The sequence below is a fragment of the Cololabis saira genome, chromosome 9 (genome assembly GCF_033807715.1).
Source record: "Cololabis saira isolate AMF1-May2022 chromosome 9, fColSai1.1, whole genome shotgun sequence".
Classification (NCBI taxonomy): domain Eukaryota; kingdom Metazoa; phylum Chordata; class Actinopteri; order Beloniformes; family Belonidae; genus Cololabis; species Cololabis saira.
In genome coordinates, this window is record NC_084595.1 from 25,739,385 (window position 1) to 25,762,234 (window position 22,850).

The 22,850-nt window shown below is 40.1% G+C and overlaps 1 protein-coding gene across 3 annotated transcripts in view; it reads left to right on the forward strand.

Annotated features, from left to right (window-relative positions):
- kiaa0825 (KIAA0825 ortholog) overlaps window positions 1-22,850 on the forward strand; it is a 135,083-nt gene that overhangs the window by 43,865 nt on the left and 68,368 nt on the right. For all 3 annotated transcript variants that reach the window (XM_061728959.1, XM_061728958.1, XM_061728960.1), the window contains 13 exons: window positions 615-892; window positions 1,632-1,782; window positions 5,566-5,756; window positions 7,670-7,876; window positions 8,043-8,153; window positions 9,653-9,792; window positions 12,311-12,490; window positions 14,988-15,218; window positions 15,299-15,603; window positions 15,800-15,906; window positions 17,897-18,041; window positions 20,147-20,302; window positions 21,790-21,884. In XM_061728959.1, coding sequence (XP_061584943.1) covers window positions 615-892; window positions 1,632-1,782; window positions 5,566-5,756; window positions 7,670-7,876; window positions 8,043-8,153; window positions 9,653-9,792; window positions 12,311-12,490; window positions 14,988-15,218; window positions 15,299-15,603; window positions 15,800-15,906; window positions 17,897-18,041; window positions 20,147-20,302; window positions 21,790-21,884 — 2,297 coding nt within the window. The remainder of the gene's footprint in view (window positions 1-614; window positions 893-1,631; window positions 1,783-5,565; window positions 5,757-7,669; window positions 7,877-8,042; window positions 8,154-9,652; window positions 9,793-12,310; window positions 12,491-14,987; window positions 15,219-15,298; window positions 15,604-15,799; window positions 15,907-17,896; window positions 18,042-20,146; window positions 20,303-21,789; window positions 21,885-22,850) is intronic.

Below are 22,850 nucleotides of genomic sequence, written 5' to 3' on the forward strand. Positions count from 1 at the left end.
CACAAATCTTTCTGTTTTCCCTCCCGTCATCAGCTTCCACCCAGTTGATAGAACAGCAAACCTAGTGCTGTGAAAAAAGTGTCAAAATCCCTGTCTCCAACAGGCCCATCTGCATAGCATATGTTGATGTGTCTTGCTTATTGCTCCGATGGTTTATTGAGTAAGAGGTTTTCTTCTTTCATGGTGAGAAACAACTTTCTCTCCTCACCTATGCCGGACCCCTTTCCTGCCTTTTAGCCTGCCTGATTCACTGCCTACCACATCCTATAATATTTCTCTTTGAATGTGGCTAATATGATACATATTCTTATCAAGTGATACATCCTCAAAGTTTTTGCTCCGAACATGTCTTCAGACAATCTGCATTCTACATGTGTGCTGATTATTGTTTCCTTTTTGGTTGTAATAGCTGTACAAATGTTAGAGGAATATGCATGTGTAATATCTGTCCTTGCATCCCTGTCATTCAAGTTCTTGAAAGTCGAGTCCTTGCAAATGTTTTGCATTGTTTTCATCTGTTGAGGTTGCTTCCTGATGTTTCTTCTTAACTCAAAACATTTTCCTTCTGGCACAGTGATCACTTAGTTTTATCCTTGCGTTTTCTCTTCCATCAGTTCTGTGGAGCGATTGTGATTGAGCTTGACGCCTTACTACCATTGGCAGAAGCCTGCAGGGACAGCTCTCTCCTGAAGGTTCGATCGAGTTTTGTGGAAGCATGCAGCAGAGCAGCTTTTTCCATGTTGGGCCGTTTGCAAGAGAGGGCCCTGGAGGTACCGTCCTCTGCACCCCTGAATAACTTGCCTGCTCTGCTGGCCACTTGCATTTATCTGCACCAGCGACTAGAGCATTACAGTGCCAGGTTGAAGGATTCAAATACTACTGCAGCTAAAATGTAAGCAGTGAGTGTGTGTTTCAGTGGCATGGGACTCTGTTGTGTCTGTCTGTCTGTCTGTCTGTCTGTCTGTCTGTCTGTCTGTCTGTCTGTCTGTAATCCATCCATCCATCCATCCATCCATCCATCCATCCATCCATCCATCCATCCATCCATCCATCCATCCATCCATCCATCCATCCATCCATCCATCCATCCATCCATCCATCCATCCATCCATCCATCCATCACCCAACATACATTCTATGGAAGACAACATATCAATTGTGTATCTGTATTAAATGTAATGCAAACGTCTGTTTGTTATCTTATGTTATGATGTTATCTTAATGCAAACTATTGTTTGTTATCTTTACTCAGTAGTTTGGCTGACATCCCAGACAAATTAAATGTTATTTGTTCTATAATCCTAGATATTGTGCATATAAGATTGAAAGAAAAAAGATTGACTGGAGATGATTATACTACTATTGTGTCATGTGGTGACTTTAATGCCCCCTAATCCCCAGATACTAAAAGTGGGAGAACCAAAGGTTCTCCCACTTTTAGCCCTATGTGGTCCTGCAAATGCACTTGGACTGTATCCCCCTTGGACATACAACTGATTTTAAGCCTGGACTTTTATTAAACTCTTCCCTATCTCTAGAAAGAATCGTGGAAGACATATTTAACGATGATTAAAAAAAATCACATTAAACCTTAATTACTTTTTAAGTGTGTTTCCTTCCTCTTTGCTTAGACCCCTGACACTCCTACCTATCCAGAACTATCATGACACAGTGGTGGCCTTGAGAGATCAGCTGACCAGCTACTGCGTCCAGATATGTTTTACTTGCATTCTTCAAGATGCAGAGAGTCACGATTGGATGGACCCAAAACCCTTCTATGAGGTAAAATGTTCTTTAATTTTCCGAATTCAGTTCAGCTGAATTTTTTTCCACACCCACAATACACTAAATTATATGTACTGTTGTATGTATGTAAGGTTACCTTCCCACACACACACCTTTAAATAAAAAAAGACAGAGAAAACAACTAAATAACCTGCTCATGTTAATATTACTCTGTTGAGTGTAGGAAGAGGAAATTGTAATGCCACATGTCTTGGCAGGCTTGTTCTGCAGACTTTGAGAAACTCTAGGAATTATACTGGGGAGCATTCCTGTTTCTTCTTTTCATTTCCACAATACACCTTTACCTCCCTTTCTCCGTCTTCTCTCTGAGCGTGATACACTGAGCTCTCTGAGAACATCTGTGGCTTCCTTGCTGCCCTGAGGGCTCTAGGGATTCAGCCGTCTGAAGTCTGCAGTCTACACTGAGACTGTCTAGAAACAGCATAGGGCCCCGAGAACTCCTGTGCCTTTATGCCCTTAAACTAATCTAAACCTTGCCTCCACTTCTTGCTTCATCCTGCTTTTGCATTTCCCCTCCTTCTCTGGGTCATTGGTGTCAGACAGACCTGCTGTGTGCAGGTGTGTGCTTTTGTTCAAACATCCCTGCATGCGTCTTGTACAAATGAATGTTTGAGTGGACGCCCAGCAGCATCTCAGGTTGCAAGTTTAATTTGTTGTCTGCATACATACATGATTTGACAACCCAAAAGCATAAAGGGAATGGTGCTGAAAGCACAAAAGAAGAAAAAAGATTCATTGCAATAGAGATTTGACTGAGCCGATTGCATATTGGTATCGGGGACTGTTATTGACATAATTCACTGATCGAATATTGGAATACCAACACTGATAAAAATAATTCAGTCAAATTTACACACTTACGTTTTTACTCTTGCAATAGCTATACTTGATGTATTGTTGTCTTTAACAAATGTGAAGGTTTAGATAATGTACATGTTTATTTTTTCAACCGGGTCTGCTTTCTATTATTGCAAATGTATATTTAAAACAACAACACCTCTTTCATATCAGTAGCTAAATATTACAATTGAATCAGAACTAAAAAAAAAAGTAGATCAGTGCATCTCTGGGTTGCAACATTTTTTTGTTTGCCCAACAGGAACCCAAGAAATTAAATGTTTTGTCTGTTCAACTTCATTAATGTATTTTTGCCCTGAAGTCCAGAAAAAGTTGGGATAATATAGCTTTTACTTTTTTTTTTTGCTGACAATACTTCCTACAATTCTTAAAATGCACTCCTGCTGTGGTAGTACAGTAGTAGTGGTACAGTAAGTATTGTACTAGCATGCAGCATTTCAGTTGTTTTCCTTTTGTTACCTGTTAGCATTCTTTGTTTGTTTTTGACAGGTCAGGACAACAGTCAAAATCCAGTCGTCTCAGTCCAGTACCTACACCCTCCTCGCCTAGCTTTATCTCTGTACATCGACAATGTTATTTTATATTGTTTTGTTTGAAAAATGCATTGACCTCCCTGGAAGAAGATTCATATTGTATATGCCATATGTTGCTGTAAAATCTCTCTCTTTCTACCTCTCTGCATTAATGCTCCCATCTTAGAAGTATGAATGACCTTTGCCAACGGCGTTGATAAAACCTCAATCCATTACAGAGCCCTGGTTTGTCGCTGGTGACTCTTGTTATCTTTGGTCCAAGAACATGGTGTTTACATCTTTCAAAAAGAATACCAACTACTAGAATATTGATTCATCTGTTTCAAAAAGAATACCAACTACTGGAATATTGATTTATCCGAACACAATGCACATTAAACAGTGTGATGGTCCACCACAGATGTCTCCGGGCTCAGAAACATTGATGGACAGTTACAACATTGGGCTTCTTTATTGCATTGTAATTTTATCTGTGGCTTTTGTGAATGTAGCTATATCTTACAGAAATTAACAAAGGTCTCCTAAAGTAATCTTGTTATGGTTATATCAGCTATTGATGAAGGCATTGCCTTCTGAGGGACCAGAAGTATAGCGCATCGACTCTCACCCTGGCCCTTTACTCACTGAAATAACTCCAAATCCCTCAAATTATTTAATGAAATATTGTGTAAAATTCAAATCTGCATATTTTGCTATCTTATTTGATGAAAATTGTTTTTTTTCATCAGTTCAGGATTTTTTTTCTTACCACATATTTCTTTGCTCTACCCTTAACTAGGGGAGAGCATTGATATGGCGATTTCTACCATTGCCTTAAAGCTAGAAGGTTCCTGGTTCAAATCTCAGAGGCCTTTAATGCAGAATTTACATTTTCTCCATGTGCCTTTTATGTTTTGTTTTTTTTCCTCCACCATGTAGATCATGTGTTTCTGTGTGGTCCTGCCTTTTAGGGAATACTGCTTTATTAATAGAGCCTGATTATAATGGCCTGTAATCATTATGTTTAACAAGCGATAAAGCAATTAATGTATTTCACATGAAATGGAGAAGACAAGACAAAACATGAAATACACTGGGTTCATACTGTCTAAGTTGATACCATACCCAATCAATACCAGTCAATACCCATATATTCCATTCCATCCAACAGTTTTTGATTTGCTTTTCTGTTTATGGATTGTATGTGATCTATGATGCTGTGTATCCGTGGAAGAGCTCATCAGGTTTCCATATTCTGAATCCCCAACTGGTGTCTTGGCTCTTTACCAGCATATTGCAGCTCCGTGGAGACACTTCTCCGGCCTGAACTATTGTTTTACAGATTTATTATGGTATCGAATTCTTGGCAGAAAATAATATTTAATATGTTACAATAAAAATTACGACATATGGGGTCAGTTAAGTTAATTAGAGGCTGTTTCAAATCCACCCTCATCTAATGCCCTCATGAATTGGCCTTCAGAGTCTTTGGAGCCAAATATTGAACTTTATTTAGCCTAACCCCCCCAAACAAAACAAAACATAAAATATAATTTAAAGCAAAAAATGTAATACTCTTAAAAATAAAATAACATTTCCAAAAGTGTCCCATTTTTACCTCCCCATCCTAGATTCAGTCCTCACTCTTGCTTGGCCTTCATCTCTGTGTAGGAAAATGTGTTCATAATAGTCAGAATATTTTGGCTGAATCTCACTTAGTCGCTTTGACTGGCTGGAACTCAAAAGGCAGAAGTAAAAGGTTAGATGGATTAAATCAAGTGAGAGAATAATGAGAGTGGGTTTGGGGCAGGATGAGCTCGAGTCATGAGAAAGTTGAGCAGTTTTGGATGGCTACTGCCTTACTGTCCATTTTTGGTTGTAAATTCTGTGCTCTGTAGTGGGTTCGGGACACTTAAGGCAGACGACTGAATGCATCCTTCTGTAAATCTAAGACACAGCTGCAAAGCTAGAGTAATAATCTTACCCAGTCTATTCTTTTCCATGCTTAAGTTTTTTTTTTCTTCATTCTTGTCTTTGCTCAGTCTCTCCAGATAGGTCCTTGATTTCTCCCCTGCTCTGTCAGCCCCCCTGTGTGCGTGAGCATGTATATGCATGCAAGTGTCTCTCACTGTTATGATGTTATCCTAAGTTCATGACTTTTAAAGCAGACTGAAATCCTAGTGAGAGAAGAGACCCAGGTGCACAGCCCTGGTGGCATGACCATGAAGACATCCTGGTGTTGACAGGCCTGTCTGTGTCTGTCTCTCTTTCTTTTTCTTCTTTCTTTTATGCCGTATCTGTCTTCTGTGAGTTTTTACTTTACTGTCAGCATCCACATCATAACATTACATTTAATTGCAAACCTCCTCCCTCCCTCTTTCTTCCACAGGGCGAACGGTGTTCCTTCTCACTGCAGATGTGGTTCTACTTCCTGTGTGGGCTTCGTAGCGACTTGTGGACTGTCCTTCCAGCAGAGTTGGCTAAGGATGTGCTTGGGCAGGTGCTGTCAGAAACTTTACAGGTCCTGGTGCAAAGATATGCCAGGGTCCGTGCCTCATACAAGAGGCACCTGCAAATCAGGTATTTTTTCATGTGTTCACATTGACGTTATATAGATATGCAAAATTTGGAGGGGGTGTTCCTGATATTAACTGGTGGGGCCTTTGTTTTACAATGGGGGCAATGTTGGGCTTACTGTCCTGGTGGGACACTTGGGCACCTATTGTTGCTGAGAATTGATTTTGCCAATACTTTTTGGAAGGCAACTGGCTGTGCAGCAGTCTTGCTGAAATGCAATGTATTATTTCTTTTTTTAATTAGTCAAAGAATCAGATAATTGTATTATCTTGCAATTTACCTTTTTTGTCACTGCCATGTTACTGCAAACCCATACCCAACATATGCTTCAGAGCAGGCCTTTCCCAAAGTTACTAGAGCTTCTCCTACCGGGCAGCACGATGGCTTAGTGGTTAGCACTGATGCCTCACAGCAACACAGTTCTTGGTTCTCTCCGGGTACTCCGGCTTCCTCCCACAGTCCAAAAACATGTATGTCTAAGTTGATTAACAATTCTAAACTGCCTGTAGGTGTGTGTAAGAGCATGAATGGTTATTCCCCTTGTGTGCGGGGTTGCGCCAAGAAGGTCATCCGGCATAATATCGGGCCAAATCAATGAGTGGACTATGATCTGCTGTGGCGACGCCTCTGCTCAGAGGGAGTAAGTGGTTGATGACTATAGATTCTCCTACTGCACATGCTTGGAAGATTGGGGGTAAGGTGAAGTCAGTTAGGTGCAATCTGTAGTTTGACCACTAAATGCCATGAAATCCTACACCAGGGGTCTCCAGTTCTGGTCCTCGGGGTCTGGTGTCCTGCATGTTTTAGATGTGCCCCTGCTTCAGCACAACATAACACAAGTAGAAGACTTGTGCAGACCTTGATGACAAGCTGATTAATAAAAATCAGGTGTGTTCACACTGGGAACCTAAAACATGCAGAACAGCCAACTTTGAGGACCAGAATTGAAGACCCTGGCCCTGTCCTACACAGTACATATTTAAAGTCTTAATAACATGTCATGACATGATGACATGTTCCATGTTCTTTGTAATACTGTTCACAATATAACTGCTTCTTGACAATTGTGTAAGTGTGAAATTTCAGCAACTTACTTTTATATTTTCCCATTTAATAATCTAGCAGTGCCAAAAACAGCTTTATTTACTTCTGGATATTTAGTAAATTCTTTACCTTCCTATACCATGTACCTTCTATTGTCCATTCTAACAGCAGAGCAGGTATACAGGGTCGTCCAGGGATAAACATTGATAGTCAATTTCAATTAAAGGAAATCTTGCTGGCTGAATGGCTTATATAGGGGAGAAATGTATCACAGTGTTGTACACTCTCTAAACTTTGTGGGAACAGGTTCAACTTTGATACCCAGTATGAAATAGTGACAAAGACAAGGTACACTGTATATGTGCAGTGCAAGCAGGTTGTTAAAACAAAATGCAATCCATGGTGCTTGGAGATGTGTGTGTTTCTTGCAAGACAGTTGTAAAGTGTGAGGTTTGGCTAAACAGAGGTCTTTTCAAAGCTTCTACAGGTGCTTTCCTGTGCGAAACTGTCACACTGGGGCTCTCATAAGAACTCACCTCCCGTGCGTGAGGTTGTGTGTTGGGGGTGTTAGTTCGTGTTTATGTTTTAGGCCTTAGGGAAGCAAGAATGAGGAGATGACAGATGATGGGCAGTGTTTGCCAACTAATTTCGAGAGCAGATTTATGAGGGATTAATTAAAAGCATTGGGTGGGTGTTAGCATAAAAGCAGTGACATTTATATTGAAATCCAAAGCCCTGGCACTCAACTTGCCAAGACTCCCAGCTCCCGTTAGCTTTGCAAAGAAGCTCCTCCTTAATGATACTTTGAAATATCTTTGTCTACCTTCCCATATCATAATGTTTTGTTTTCAAATGTACATTTATCTTTTAAGATATGATATTACAGCACTGTTGCTGTATGTGGAGCACCTTATGTGGAGCGTGAGTGAGAGTCCTGAGGCCTTGGTGCTGATCAACCCTTCATCAGAAATTACCATTATCTCAGGCGGTTCAGACTGGCCGTACCAAATCCACAGCCTGTGCGATCAACTCCTGATGATCCTCATCATTGTCACAGCACCCTTATCTTTGCTGTATAGGTTGGTACTGCAAGCAATATGCCCTTTTTTATATATTTATTGACCTTAAAGTATAAAATAAGATCATGAGACATCAAAACATTTGCAGTTCTGTTTTTGTGTCTATACTTATGTCAGTGTAAGAACTACACTTTAAAGCTGCCATGTGACATTTCAATTCCTCCAGGACATTTATGATTAACGCATCAATGGCGTCCGCAGCACACCAGCCTGACATCCCTGTCGTACACTGGCTTAATGCTATCAACCCTCAACTCTTCACAGAGGAGGTCACACGGTACGTAAAATACACCCATCTTACCATCTGTCACCTATCATACTGCAAGTGCATTTACAGTATCCATTTACACACACACACACACACACACACACACACACACACACACACACACACACACACACACACACACACACACACACACACACACACACACACACACACACACATATACTAGTGTGTGTTTGCAGATGTATATTTGTGTTCATTTACTGTTATGACCTTTGCTGTGCAGTCAGTCCCCCTTGCCTCACCCCTGCCTCCACACTCTCCCCCCTCTTATTTCTCTTTCAGCAACAAGTGATGTCATTGCATACTGATGTAACGCAAACTAACCTCTACTTTACTTCATCTTATTGGAGAGCTGAAATTAATTTATTTTTACGGCCTCCTTATTTCTTTGCCCCCACCTCCTGTCTTCAGGTGAGGAGGTCTGAAGGGGGCACAAGGCCATTTCCACAGGTTCTCATCCAGGACACAACTGCTGTGGCTAAATATTTTGTCAGCTTATTAGACTAACACCTGTTGTCAATGTTATTAAATGAAACAATAACTGGATCTCAAAAGATGCCATAAAGGCTATAAAGAAAAAATCTGAAGTTGTGTTGTTTATGTATCTGTGTATGCACGCTGTCGGGCTCTCCATTTCTCTGTCTGCCTTTGCTCCTGTATGTGTGTACATGGCTGTATTAGTGTGCCTCGGTCTGTAAGCTGACCCTGCACTGTAACTGGGTAGATTTATCAGAGCAGTTAAAAGAGGATTTCTTCAAGATTTGCGGCCCCAGTGACATCATAAATTGCTCTGTCAGACTGAGGCATAGTTTTCTTCAGTCAAGCAGCAGGGTGCAGCCTGTTCTAGTCTTTTGGCTCAAACGGAATGGTTAGATTCTGGGCCGACACCCCAAGGGCTGCCTCCCGCCTTCTTCCTCTTAAGACAAACCCCGTTCAGTCCTTCGATTAAATTTTATTGAGATGTATAAAGTAGCATGGAGGCACACATGTCAGCAAGCTCTCACTCTTGTACACATCCATAACCACAAGCAAAAGCTCTGAGGCACACACACATCATGCATTCGCACACACCAACGATACGGCTCATTACCCACAGCTGGCTGCAGCCTCTTGGTTATACAAAAGATGTAGGAGGGGGGTATTGCTGTATATTCATGTATTTGGCCGTCTCCCAAATGTTAATTTGCTTTTGGCTGGCCAAGATTAGAGCTAATTCCTTCCCGGTGCACACTATAAGTAAGCAAAAGTGAAGACGTTTGGAGACCAAGCTTGCATCTGGAGTGAATCGTGCTGAAACAAGTTACAATTGTACTTTTTTCCGAGCTTTTTCTCCTCATCTTGTCCTCCAAGACTCATGCCTTAGACTCATGAAGCTGTTCTTTTTGCATCTTTGTTGTCTCTTGTTAAAAAGACTGCTATCTGTACTCTCACCTGACACTGCAGAACTGTCAACTTTGTTTTTGTTCTTCCTCTTTCATCTGTTTCAGTGACGGCCTGATGGGCCAGGCAGCCTTGACATGTCAGCTGAGGCTACTGACCTCTGACCCAGGACCCAGTCCCAAGCTGCTGCTGCGGATGCTTCTGTACAGAGAGTGTCACCTGCCCAGAATACTCCTGGAAAATTCTTGTGAGTTTACATTTTTGTGTAAATGAACCAGTACAGTACGTGTTAATGCATAAGTGGTATACACTTTGTGGATGTGTGCACTGTACATACCTAGCTGTTCACCTATCTTTGAAAACTCAAAACAATGTTACGCTCTTATTCTTTAATATTTCATATTTTCGCTCTTTTTGGGCCCACAGAATGAGTCCTGCAGGAGACTTGTGGGAAGTGTTTATCAGGGTCTTAAATATGGTGCTCTAAGATCCTAAGCAAGTTATAGAGACCTCAGATGAGCTCTATCCATTTTATGAAGTTATCATCAACATCTTTGCTGTTATCATCATTTTCACCTTGGTCATCATCATCACTAAATCAATAGAGCGCAGTAATAAACACTCAACAGACCAAGGCAGAGCACATGCTTTGACCTTTAAAGATTTTCCCTTCTTTTCTTTCTCCTCCACTCGGCAACAGCCTAACCTTTAAAGACTGTTGTGCACTTGCACATTAATTCACATTATAGCAACCTCATTAATAACAACTCTCACTGTCTTCATCTCTCGCTTGGTCTGGGTCTGGCTCAGAGCCTCTGCAATGCCGCTCTCTGCATGCTGCTGTAAATCAATGCTAGATGGGCTGATGCTCACGCATTATTGCGGTGACGGGGTAATTAACCAGGATGCAGACAGACAGTAAGAACAGATTGACTGAATGTCTGTAAAACACTGCATGTCCCCATATGTTTTGGGGCATGCCTCTTCACTCAAGAGATTAAAACAAAAAAAATTAACAAAGTATTGTCAACATGCTCATCGATAACTTATGAACTGAATCCCCAAGTCCCAAATCTGCTTAATTTCAGGATTTAAAAAATTGTACTGCACTTTTTTCTAATATCCTAGCTTTGTTTGACCATATTTTAGCCAGTAATTGTGGTTCATATGACATTATGAACTTGTAAACTTTTCAGGAAGGAGCCAGCTAATTACATGACATTTGCATTATGTTATGATGTGAAAAGGAACCTCCCTCTCTTCCACTAGGCCTATCAGTTGTCACATTTGCACAGTGAGGCTACTTCTGGTACACACACATACACACAGCCTTTTTATTATCTACAGCAGGTCTGCTTCTAATTACAGAGGTTTGCAAAAAGAGCCCTTGTGACTGGTTGACTGGTTTTCCGGAAGATAAACAGGTGTACGTACTGGCTATGCATCAAGGTTGAATACACACAGACACGGAGAAGGAAGGAAAATGTATATATAAAAAAGAAAAACACCTAAAAAATCAGCACAGGAACAAAAGCACATTGGAGTTATTGTGTGTTGCAGGACTATTGGAAACTACAGAGATGTGCCAGCGCGCCAACATCTGTTTTTCTGAAGTCATCTGCCGCTCCATAATAGGATCATTATTAAAAGGCACCTAGTTAACCTGCCATGCTCTCAAGCACCTTAAATGGAAATTAATGTTAGTCACCCCTATTTCCTTTGCCCATTGCAGCCAAAGCACTGATATCCATAACACCCTTCCCTTAAGGGCCAATTACAAGACAGGCAGTGAACAAGATGCTAGTGTCCACATAATGTCGTCTAATAGCCTGATTGTAGGCCAGGATAGCTGATCATTTTTCAAGAGCACATGTTGGATATGTGATTGCAAATGAGAAGGAGTGTGAGAAAGGAAATCAGTCTTCATACAGACCTTGAATGGAATCAGTGCGTCCTACCTGAACGCTGTTTAGATAGCTGATCTGTTTCTGTAATGCAGAAACCTTGTCTTTATAAAATTGTCAGTATTAGTCAAAAGGAAGATGTGCTGCAATCTATCACAGCGCAGTGCCCCCTTATTGACTGCTGCGCCGCACCCATCTCGTAAACAATTAGCTGTCATCTCCTACACAGTAGACTGACAGACCACTGGATATCTGCCACCTCTGGAGCAGCGGGCCTTGCTTCAGCATTTCCTGTCAACATAACACACACACACACACACACACACCCTCAGCCCTGTGCTCAGACAGCAACCCCCACAAGGACACCCTGTCAAAACCTCTTCCTTTTCACTTCCTGTCTCCCTGTACTGTGGATCCCACAGCCAGGAGTTTTGAAATCTGTTTCCTTTTCAGTGCCCCCCCCCCCCCCCTCATGCGCAGATGTGGGTTTTTCTTCTTCTTCTATGCCACTCCATCTTTTGTTCACCCTTTCTGTTAACATGTGTCAGACTGGGCAGCCTTGACATTTTCAAAGGTGTTTTTGTTTGCAAAAATCAAGCTGCTGTTTCACAGGACAGGGTTTTATACCCTTTTAAACACAACTACTTAGGGTTGATTTTTTTCAGAATTACAATTCAAAAAGTGTCACACTATGCAGGTACATATGAATAAGCATTTTCATCTCTTTATGCTTGATTGTTTGCATGTGTATAATCCTCAAGAATATGAAGACGCTACACTTTTGTTGTCATTTTGATCATCTACATTTGTCTTGTTTACAAAAGTGTCCCAAAAGTCACCATACTGACTCTGTGATTTCAGATTTTTGTAAGGAGAGTGGTTTAGAAATGCCAACAGAAAACTGCAAGAGAGGAGATGACTTCATAGTGGCTTTGTTCAGCCTTTTCTCCTGTCTGAATAACATTCCCAAGGCCTTGACTCAGGCACTACAGCCATACCTGGAGGGGGCACACCTATGGGAGCATCTCTACACTCTGGCAGGTGAAGTTGCAAACAGTTGCTTTGGAGCAGTAGAGCATACAAAACTTCAGCACTTTTTTGTAATGTCCTACTTTTAATTATGAAAAATATAGTCTATTTCAAATAAGAAAGCTTCAAAGTTTAAATGTTAACTGAGTTCTGAAATGACCAGAATATTGATCTATTTCAATTATTAATCACAGTCTAGAAGGAATTACTAAAATGTTCACCAATAACATAAAATAAGGTTTAAGAAAATAAAAGGAAAGAAAAGAGCAGTGTTATTTGATATTCTGTGGGTATATCCACTGTGGGCGCTAACGTACAGCTCTCAGACTGGCTCAACTGAACCACAGTAAAGATATCTGTGTTTGTTGTCAACTGAGCCAAGAAGCTTAGATGACATATATTCTATATACTCCAAATGATACATTTTTTTGTCACAGACTGTCCACCAGTGGTCATCTTCTATAGTAGCTATTCTAGCCACAGTGTACACCCCTCTAACATCTTATCTGCAGCATTTTACCTGGCTCTGGTATGTACAAAGAGTTTAACTATAGTTTCTCTGAGCAGGTTAATAACCCCCAGACATCTGTTTTTTTAGCCTTATTCCCAAAATCAGCTACTTTTTTTCCTTCATTTCATTATCCCAAGGACATTTCAAGTCCTTGGGATAATGAAAGTTGTTCTGAAAATTCTGGCATCCAGAGATGCACCTCTCTGATGAACTAACAAGCTATAATTTCAGGCAGCCTGCACATGTAGATGGCATATATCTAATATGGTGCTAGGGGTATAGCCATTTGAAATACATACTTTGTTGTGTCATGAAGGCTGGAGGTCCTAAGTTTATTTTTTTTTTAATTAAAAAACAGAGACGAAAAGATAACATCGAGATAAAATAATAAAATATTTCCATCATGCCTGTCAAGCAGCTAGTTTAGTACACCTCAGCCAAAACTTAGCAAGCTGCATTTAATTGCAACAACTTTGTTTCAGACAGAAGAAATTGTCTGCAAAAAAGAAGAGAATATGAAGAAAAAAAGGATGCAAACGTCTTTTAGCAGACCTCTAAATTAATATCACGAGCCTGTAAATAAGCACCATATCGACCTATGAAATACTCATTTCTTGTTTAGCTAATAATAAGTGAGTTTTAGGGATTTCACCACTTTTTCTCAGCCACATTTTATGTAAATGCAGTAGCTTTACATTTTCATAGAATATCTGTTTCATGCTTTTTCTTTTTTTTTGTAATCCTTAAAGGCCAGGGTTGACAGTGTGTGCATATAATCTAAAGCACAACTGTAATACACTGTTTCACTGACTACAATAACTCCCCAGTTCTTTTTTGCCTGTCTCTGATGCAAGCTTCATTGCAGAGCTTAGTCAGAACTCCTGTGGAGTAGAAAGCTCTTTTTAGTGGTGATTCTGAGTGGTAATTATTGTAGTTAAATTAGGGTGATTGGAGGAGAGCATTTGGATGGAGCCAGAGCAGAAGAGGGAGTGACAGAGGGAATCAAGAAAGAAAGATAGTGTGTGCCACAGAGAAATTGTCAATGTCATCCAATCATCAGTTATCCTCACAGGGTAATTAGTTTAATTATTTGACTGTTCTAAATCTTTATGCTATAATTTTGGTTACATGATACCCCAGTGCCCCCATTTCTATTTAAACTGTTCACTGAGTTAACTTTCATAGATTACGCTGAGAGTTTCACTGTTTCGCCTTTTGCTCTGATGTTTCATCACACCGCAGAAGCTTGTTTCTAATCAATATACTTGTCAATACAGCCCAGGTGGTGTAAAGTCTTAGAATCAAGTGACTTTGAAAGATAGGTCCAGACCATACCTGCCACAGCGTGCTTCTTCTTCAAAAGCTATATCATTTACTTTTCTATTCTCCTTTTTTTTCCTGTGATTGTGAGGTCAGCCATCTGTCAGGCGTGCCGGGAGACACCAGAGCTGCCACGATAATTCTGTCTTTTGTAGCCTCTAGTTTTACAGCCAGATCTGGTGGAAGTTTATGGGTGCCATAGAATTTCATGCTTTAGATTCTCTGTTATCAATACGAGCAGGATGCAAAAGGTCAGAGCGGTGAAAGCCACAGCGCACCTGGCAAATGTATTAAAGGTTCTTCTATCACGCCATCTGGGTTTGATTTAGGGAAATTAAACTTTCACTTGAGTTTACTTGCGTTTGATGTAAATATTTTAAGAAAATATGTATTTGAAATGTGGATGAAACCTCTGATGCATATTTTTGAAGAGGTTTTTCAGACTTACAGGACCTTATTGACTGTTGCTATTTTTAAAACCCAAAACTCAAAAAATAAATGTTACATTTGGCCTGAATGGTAACTGTCATTCTTTAGTTACCATCCCTGCAGTTTTTTTTTTTAATTAAAGCATGTCATAGACATACCATTAAGACCGCTGAAAAATGAAATGAGATGTTTCATATCAGATTCTTTTTTTTTTTTCTAACTGCTGCTTTTATTTATTATTTCTGACAGACAAAACACAAACAGTACCAGTGGTGATCAAATGTGTTCGGGCGATAGTGACTAAGTCGACCGATAGCATTTTGGTACACCTGGTGTCCATGGTATTGGGTTGGCAGGCCACAGAAGAGTCTAGTGGAGCCATGTTCAAACACAATGTGCCAGAGAGTATCCTATCTAAAATACCTAAGGAGTGGAATTATACAACACTTGATGGAGGGGAAAAGGATGCTGGCACTAAGAGTAAGCTCAGAATCTGTGTCAGATTTTTAAAACCCGTTGTGTGACTGTTTCCCAGACTTAACATTTCTTTCTTCTTCCAGGTGTTATATCCTCAGCAATTCAAGCGTTGTCCTTCATTTTCACCAACCTGCCTTTGGCTGTAGCCTCCTTGCCTCTCCCCATCCGCTTCCTCTTCCAAGTGGCGGAAAAGCATCTCTCCCAGTATTCCCGGCAGCTGCGCTCAGTAGGCCTGTTGCTCTGGGCCCTGCTGGGCTGCTTGATCCAGGGCTTGGACAACCCAGACACACTAGAACAGATCAGTGGTCTGGCTCTGAACTGTGGGGCAAAGGACCGTCTGTCCCTGCTGGCAGAGTGTCTCCAGGCTGCCATGAGCATTCAGCAAAAGGTAAGGGCTGCCATTTATTCAGAAACAATAATAATGAGTGGGGTTTGCTTGTAAATAATTGCTGTTTCAGGCAGAGTAATGTTGCAGTCTCTTGTATAATCTTATGCCTGTCTCTTTGTGTATTTGATTGTGTTATAGTGATGGATAATTTGATGTGTACTTGCGTGTATTCATTTATCTCAATGGTCTCGGGCAGGGTGTTCCCAAACCCACAGTGCACAAAGTACTACAGGCACTGGAAGAAAAAAGACCCAAGTGGATAAACATGCAGCTGCAGAAGGCTCGTAAACTCTGTGCAGACAGGTGAGAGGCCACCAGAAAGGATTTTCTAAGAGGTCAAGGTCAGAGTGCTACTGATCGTAGTTTATATTAATAACTGCGTGCATTCAAGAAAGTGCTCATTGTTCATCATTGTTTCAATTTGTCATCATCATTCATGTGAACCTTCAATAAAAATGAGAAATGATTACATTGAGAACATTTTGGTTGTAGAAATGTCTTGTTGTACGATCAGTTTCGCAATCTTAATGTAATATATCATAATTAAAGTGGAGATTGAAGGCGAATATTCTGGAGACTGAGGAAGTTCAAACTGTTCTAAAATGACTGAGTTCACATTAGGCTTTCGGACACTGAAACAAGATTCTAAGTAAACAACAAAATAGAAAAAAGCCTTTTAATTGAGCATTCAAACTGATATATTTTATTATCAAGCTCATCTTTCATTCAAAAAGCTCTGAGTAAAATCGATGAATGTCAGATGGTTTTGTTATGGTGAATGATGCGGGTGATCTGCTGTTTGACTGAGTGAACTGCATCTGGAATGACGAGAAGACGTCGTTCATTTTGGCCTGATCCGTGACCTTTGGCTCTGCGTTTTGTAGCTCGTTCCCAGAATCTGAGTCTCCGGTTGCTCACTTCAATATAAAACACTTTGGATGCATCCATCCTCATGAAAAGGGGATTCTGTAGTGTAACAGCTTAAAAGAATAATCAAATTAAAATAAATGAAAAGGAAAAAAAAGAATAAGAATGCTGAGTTGATTATGGCCAGTTCTAAGAAATGCTGTCCTTTACTGTGACAGGAAGAGGGGATGAGTGGAAGAAAGAAAAAGAGAACAGACGGGGTGGTGCAGGGCTGGTGTGGCAAAGTGAAAGAAGAGTGACTATGTATCACCTGTCAGAGGCATTCACTGGGATCATTACTATTCATTAAACTAACCTTCACAGGGAAGTGATGCCTGGCTTGTAAACAATCAGAATACAGTGTCAGAAAGAGAGTGAGATGGGGAGCTGTGGATGTAAAAACTCCAAAACCAGCTGGCACTTCTTTCCCTGGCATCACACACACACACACATACACACACAGGGTAAAACCCCTGACAACAACATTTGCCCCTTGTGCAAATCCTCTTCTGTTCGTTCGACTCACTTTCACACTTTCCTTTCCCAACTGTTACCCCCTCTCTGCACCACCCACCTTGTCTTTGCAAAGTAATTTGTAGAGGAGAAGATTATTGTTCTCCATCATGGTGACCCTGGCTTGGCTGACGGGATGCATACACAGATGAAGATGAATGCAGTTATTCCATGGCGGAGGTCTGCCTCTTTCAGGGCACATTGGCCCTAATGACATGATTGATAGGCTGTCCCAAATCCGGAGGGGCCCTCATTAATCACCCCACTGACTGAATCCAATCATCTGCTTCACCTGCACAGTGATGGACAGGAAAGGATACAGCGCAGGTGCTGACATGGATGCACAGCCACCATTGCCGACAACACCATTGCCAGGCCGCCAGGCAAAACAATGAGGCGATGTATATGGACGAGATGGGACTTCTGCTTCTTTTGCCACCCTCAATGTCAAACAGCCAATGGCTGGCTGACAGGCGACACAGCTTCTGCCACCTTATAATTATAAAGGGGAAGTGGGGAGGGAAACAATGACAGGCACTGTATGCGCAGGAAAAGATTTGATGAAAGTTAGTGTGATATCCATCCATACAGGATGCCCAGGTAAATGATTTGGGCTCTGTCTGGGATTGGGTACTGCACATTCATGAGGACATCTTCACACTTTCACTGGTCACACTGTTCTATGCATCTCATCTTACAATTTGAAACGTAAAAGTTAGGATCCCGCCACCCCCACCGGTTACTTTGTCCAAATTCTTTTCTTACCTTGAAGATATTTGCTCACACTCTCCCACTTCCTGTATTACTGCAACTTACTCTGTGTTGATAGTAATCTTTCACATCTCCTCTTCTTTCCATGTCTGTCCCATTTCAGTGTGTTTGAGCAGGGAGCAGAGAGAACAGTTGCTGGAGTCGAACTGACTGAGCAGAAAATAGGCCTGATGCTGCTGGAGGTCTGCCACAAAGCAGGTGGCAGCAGCTACCTGAGGCAAATCTATCACATCATCCAAGGCAATGAGGTAGGGAAGCACACTCTCTCTCCCCAGCAATTAAGTAGCTGCTGGCCTCAGGCCGCAGGCTGTACAGGAGGGAAAGGCAGAGGGGAGAGGGCTGCCGCTGATGTGCAGTTTGCTAGCTCTAATCTTCTCATGCGCAGATGACCTCAAGGGTGAAACTTACAGTGATTTCTCAGTGTATAGGAGAGAGAGGCATGTGGCGCTGTCAGATTGAAGCTCTTTGAAGGAGATTACAGTGAGAAAAAGCAGCGATTCTTTTTTTATTTTAACTGCAAAGGAAGTAAAATAATAGAAACTCCTCTGAGGTTGAACACAATGAAAAGAGTTTCCAGAGAGTTCATTTGAATAAATGTTTTATTTATTGTAAATACAGACAATAGTGATATTTCATCTTTATATATATGTGGAATGATGTTTTTTAATTGGAAATTGGGAAAAAGCACCCTAATTTAGTTGATAACTTCCAGAGAACTTGGGAATCAAATACGTTTCTTTCTTCCTGTTAGACATTATAGTGAGATTTAAAAACTCCAGAACAAAATTCACAGTCCCATGTCTGCCGAAACCAAACAATAAATCACAGATTAATTAACAGCCTTATATTACTTCCCAGCGTATTTTTCTTTGGTTCCTATATTGGTGGTAACTCCCTTGTACAGGATAATTTCTTAAAAAACAAAACCCACAATGATTAAATAAAGTGACAGACAAACAGGGGTAAATAGTGTCTTTGTCACCGGCACTATTTATCACCAGAGACTCTGCAGTCTGCTGAGTATTTATCAAGCAGAATTAGTGCCTCGGATAGCAAAGATTACACACAATAATTTAACGTTGGTTTCACTCATTCATATATATATATATATATATATATATATATATATATATATATATATATATATATATATATATATATATATATATATATATATATATATATATATATATATATATAGTAGTATGTCCTTTTCGAACCTTGTGACCCATAGAGCCGGTGTTTATCCCCAGTTTCTGTAGCTAGTCTACATATATATATAAATATATATATATATATACTATATATATATATATATATATATATATATATATATATATATATATATATATATAGATACATACATACATACATACATACATACATACATACATACATACATACGTACGTACGTATGTATGTATGTATTTTTTTTTTTTATCATCATTATTATTATTATTACGTATTTCTATTCATTTGTTTTGGGTCACTGGCCATGATCTAATGTATCGACAGGCTAATTTAAAGAATTACAAAGCCTACCTAACAGGAATCTAAAAATGCATCTTACAAAATGAGTAACAAGACTGATAATGATGTCAAGAACAAGTACTCTGAAAATGTTCATGTCGAGGAGAGAAGGTTTCTTCTTTTCACTGATGTACTCCCGACATTTAGGACACAGTTCTGTATCAAGACACAGACTATGTGCTGCTGATGCAATTTAGAGCAATTTGAGATAAAGTGAGAAGGATTCTCAGGAATGGTTTGACGTTCCCTACTGGCAGCTCTACCGGCATCTCTTTTGAACCAAGGTCGAAGCACGAACATGCGGGTCAGGGACAGACTAGACTGCTGGGGAGGTGGAAGGAGAGGAAGTTCAGAGGCCGTGTCAAACTGATGAATGGGAATATACTGAATTCACACCAGGGTGACAAAATACACATGAACACACACTTAAAGGCATACTGTACACATACTCTTTTTCATCTTCTTTTTTTTTTTCTTTAAATTGGACATCTTGCAGGACACAGTATACAGCAACAGGGAAGGTTACAGAAGGAAGTTAGGTTTCTCTTACCATTTTGTTTTCATTACTAACAGTTTTGGTTAATTTTTACTTTGATTAGATTTGGGATACTTTGATGAATGGGGGAAATGTGACTGGAGAACAATGCAACTTTTTTTACATCAGGTTTCTGGTTCTTTGTGTCTGGGCAGTACTGTTTATCATGTAACATAACTTTTAGCCTTTACATGTCTTCATTCTCCAGTGGGGCTGGTTTCCCATTTCTATCCATCATCACAGTATGTGTCCGCTGTGTTTCTTTATCCCTTTATATCTTGTGTGCAGGAACTGTTGATGTCTAAACTGAGTGGAGACGTGGACTTTTCAAGCGAGCCTTCTCTCTTGGTGAACTTTGACGTTGGCTCAAAGGAGCCTGCTAATGCTTCCTGCTTCAATCCCCTTCTTCAGTTCGACCATGTTGGCAGAAAGAAGCTGGATCAGGTGTGTTGAATCATTTCAGTTTATCCTGGTGATGATATATTTTATTTTTTATTAGATAATGAGCTGTTTGAATTATCTTTTACAGTTGTGCAATTATATCTGTAATTGTTCAAGTGAGCTTTACATTTTAAGACATTTTGCTTGTCACATGCAGTTTGGCACCATTTTACCGTTAACCAAGGCCAGACAGTTAATGTTGAAGGTTAGGAGCTGTTGAAAGTCACTAGTGAATTGGATGCTGCAGCAGTCTCTGAAGTTGACAGAACTTTCTAGAGCTTGGCTTTTGTGCTTCCCAGAGGTTGCTGCCTTTTTTTTTTTTTAAGAAGGTGCTTGGCTGAAAAGAAGAAAAGATTTCTGAAAAGGTGAAAAGATGAGAAGTTTTCTTTATCATGAAGAAATGAGTTATGTTAAAGGAAAGTGCAGTCTTAAAGTGAGCTTCTTTGGGAGCGTGAACCGCTTATTCTCTTATTGCAAACTTATTCCCAAGAGTGCTTCTGAAATGTTCGGTTAATTGTTAGATTTTTCTCTTCATAAAAGTCTAGCTTCAGGTGGATTTAGTTCAATTTCTATTATTTCCAGCGAAATACTAGTGATGTCACACAAAACAATATACAAATGCATGTTTAGCAAAGGCTTTCAGCTTTTATAGAAATTGATTATACATAGAGCTAAATCTTTGTAATCCTTTATAATGTAGAGGTGTTTGTGGTAATTGTTTTTCAAGAAGAGACACATTTTAATCCCAAGACTTGGCCCATTTTCGGCTTATCACAAGAGCCTGCATAGCTTTGCATAGAAATACCCTATTAAGAGGATGATTAAAATGCCTTCTCCACTTCAGGTGCCAGTGTTGTTTGTCAAATAAAAAGGAGGGAGTCAGAAAAACTACACCAATCAATCACCTATGACGAAAAAACAGAAGGGGCGACTGGATGGATGGATGGATGGATGGATGGATGGATGGATGGATGGATTGGTGGAAGGAGTGGTGGAATGAGTGGTGCCTTCCTCCGTCTGTCAATAAAACTCAGCCTGGAGTAAAGAGTTACATTTTTGCAATCAAAGCAATCTTACTTTTACGTGCTCTCCCAATATGGTGAAACTGCCAAGTTTTTATGTTTGTGTCACTGTGTGTGTCTATGTGTGTGATTAAGAAAAAAAGAGAGAGAGGGAGAGAGGAGGTTGGCACAGTTCCAAAGAAGAAGGAAAGAAAAAAGGCGAAGCAAGAAGAGAAACGACTTGCTCCAAAAATTGATTTATCTTTCTATAAATGATGGCTACATCCCCCCAAATGGATTTATAAATTAATTGCTGTCTTATTGGAATAAAAACCTTCTTGTGCGGACATGATTGATCACCTGATGTCAGTGGCCTGTGCTGGAGACCCCCCTCCTCTTTTGTTAGTGGGTCCCAGCTGGAGCGGTAATGCACTGATGGTATTAACCCTGATTAATAACTAACAATACACATTTCCCATACATCATCAGAGTACCGTGGTTGAGTGGGCATGGGACTGGCCAAGGGTCCTGCCAGCCTATAAGGGCATGAGTCAGATGACCTTCAAAAGGCTGCTGGCCAACAGGTAAAATATAAATTTTATTACACATATACATGTTTTTCACTTTTGCCAATGTCTCAGGAAATAAAAGTCACAAAATAAAGATGAAATAACCTAGCTGTTCTCTAACAATGACTCAAACTTTCCATTTTGTTGATTGTGGATTCCAGTGTGGAGGCTGAGATTTAGGAGGAACTTGTGAGAAAGAGAATATTGATGTGCATTGTATATGTGTTTTGTTTGTATGTTTTTCTTATTTGCTGTGTCTGTATTACATAAGATTCATTTTTTGTGAATGCAATAGGCCTGGTAAGTTAAAATTGAAGAAAAAAAGAATCATCAAAGTTGGTTATGTTATGTCGTATGGTTATTTAACACTATCATTGACTTTTATGTACATTATTTAACTTTAGTGGAGATATATGACACTGGTTTAAATTATATCTATATCTGACAGAATCTAGTTAATTCATGTTAATGAGGCTTCCTCTGCACCAACGACAGTCTGCTACGGTGTTCCACAGGGTCCAGTGCAAGTGCCAGTCATGTTCAGTTTACACATGCAGCCCCTTTTTCACAAATCTATACAAGTTTACTGAAAAAGCACTGACATGTTTGGTCAAAATACCTAAGTGATAGAACCACCATAACCTAAAACCTCTTCATAGCAACCAGTTCTTTTGTGGATTGTGCCTTATTTTGAAGTACTGACTATACCCTCCTCTGAAGTTCAGCAGTGGACAATTGGTTCTGATTCCTCTTTTAGATTCAGTCTTGCCACAAGTGACGTGTTGAACTGGCCCAGGTTGTTAAAATACTGCACCGCAAAGTAAGAACAAAGAGGGAATCATGTAGTAATTCCTCACATCACTCATCATTTTAGTTCAATAAACCCTGGACTTCCCTGTTGCTTCACTCCTAACTCATTTCTTTCTTAAGTGAAGTGAACTTTATAACTGCTGATATGAATTTGCTGGCAATAGCAAAGCA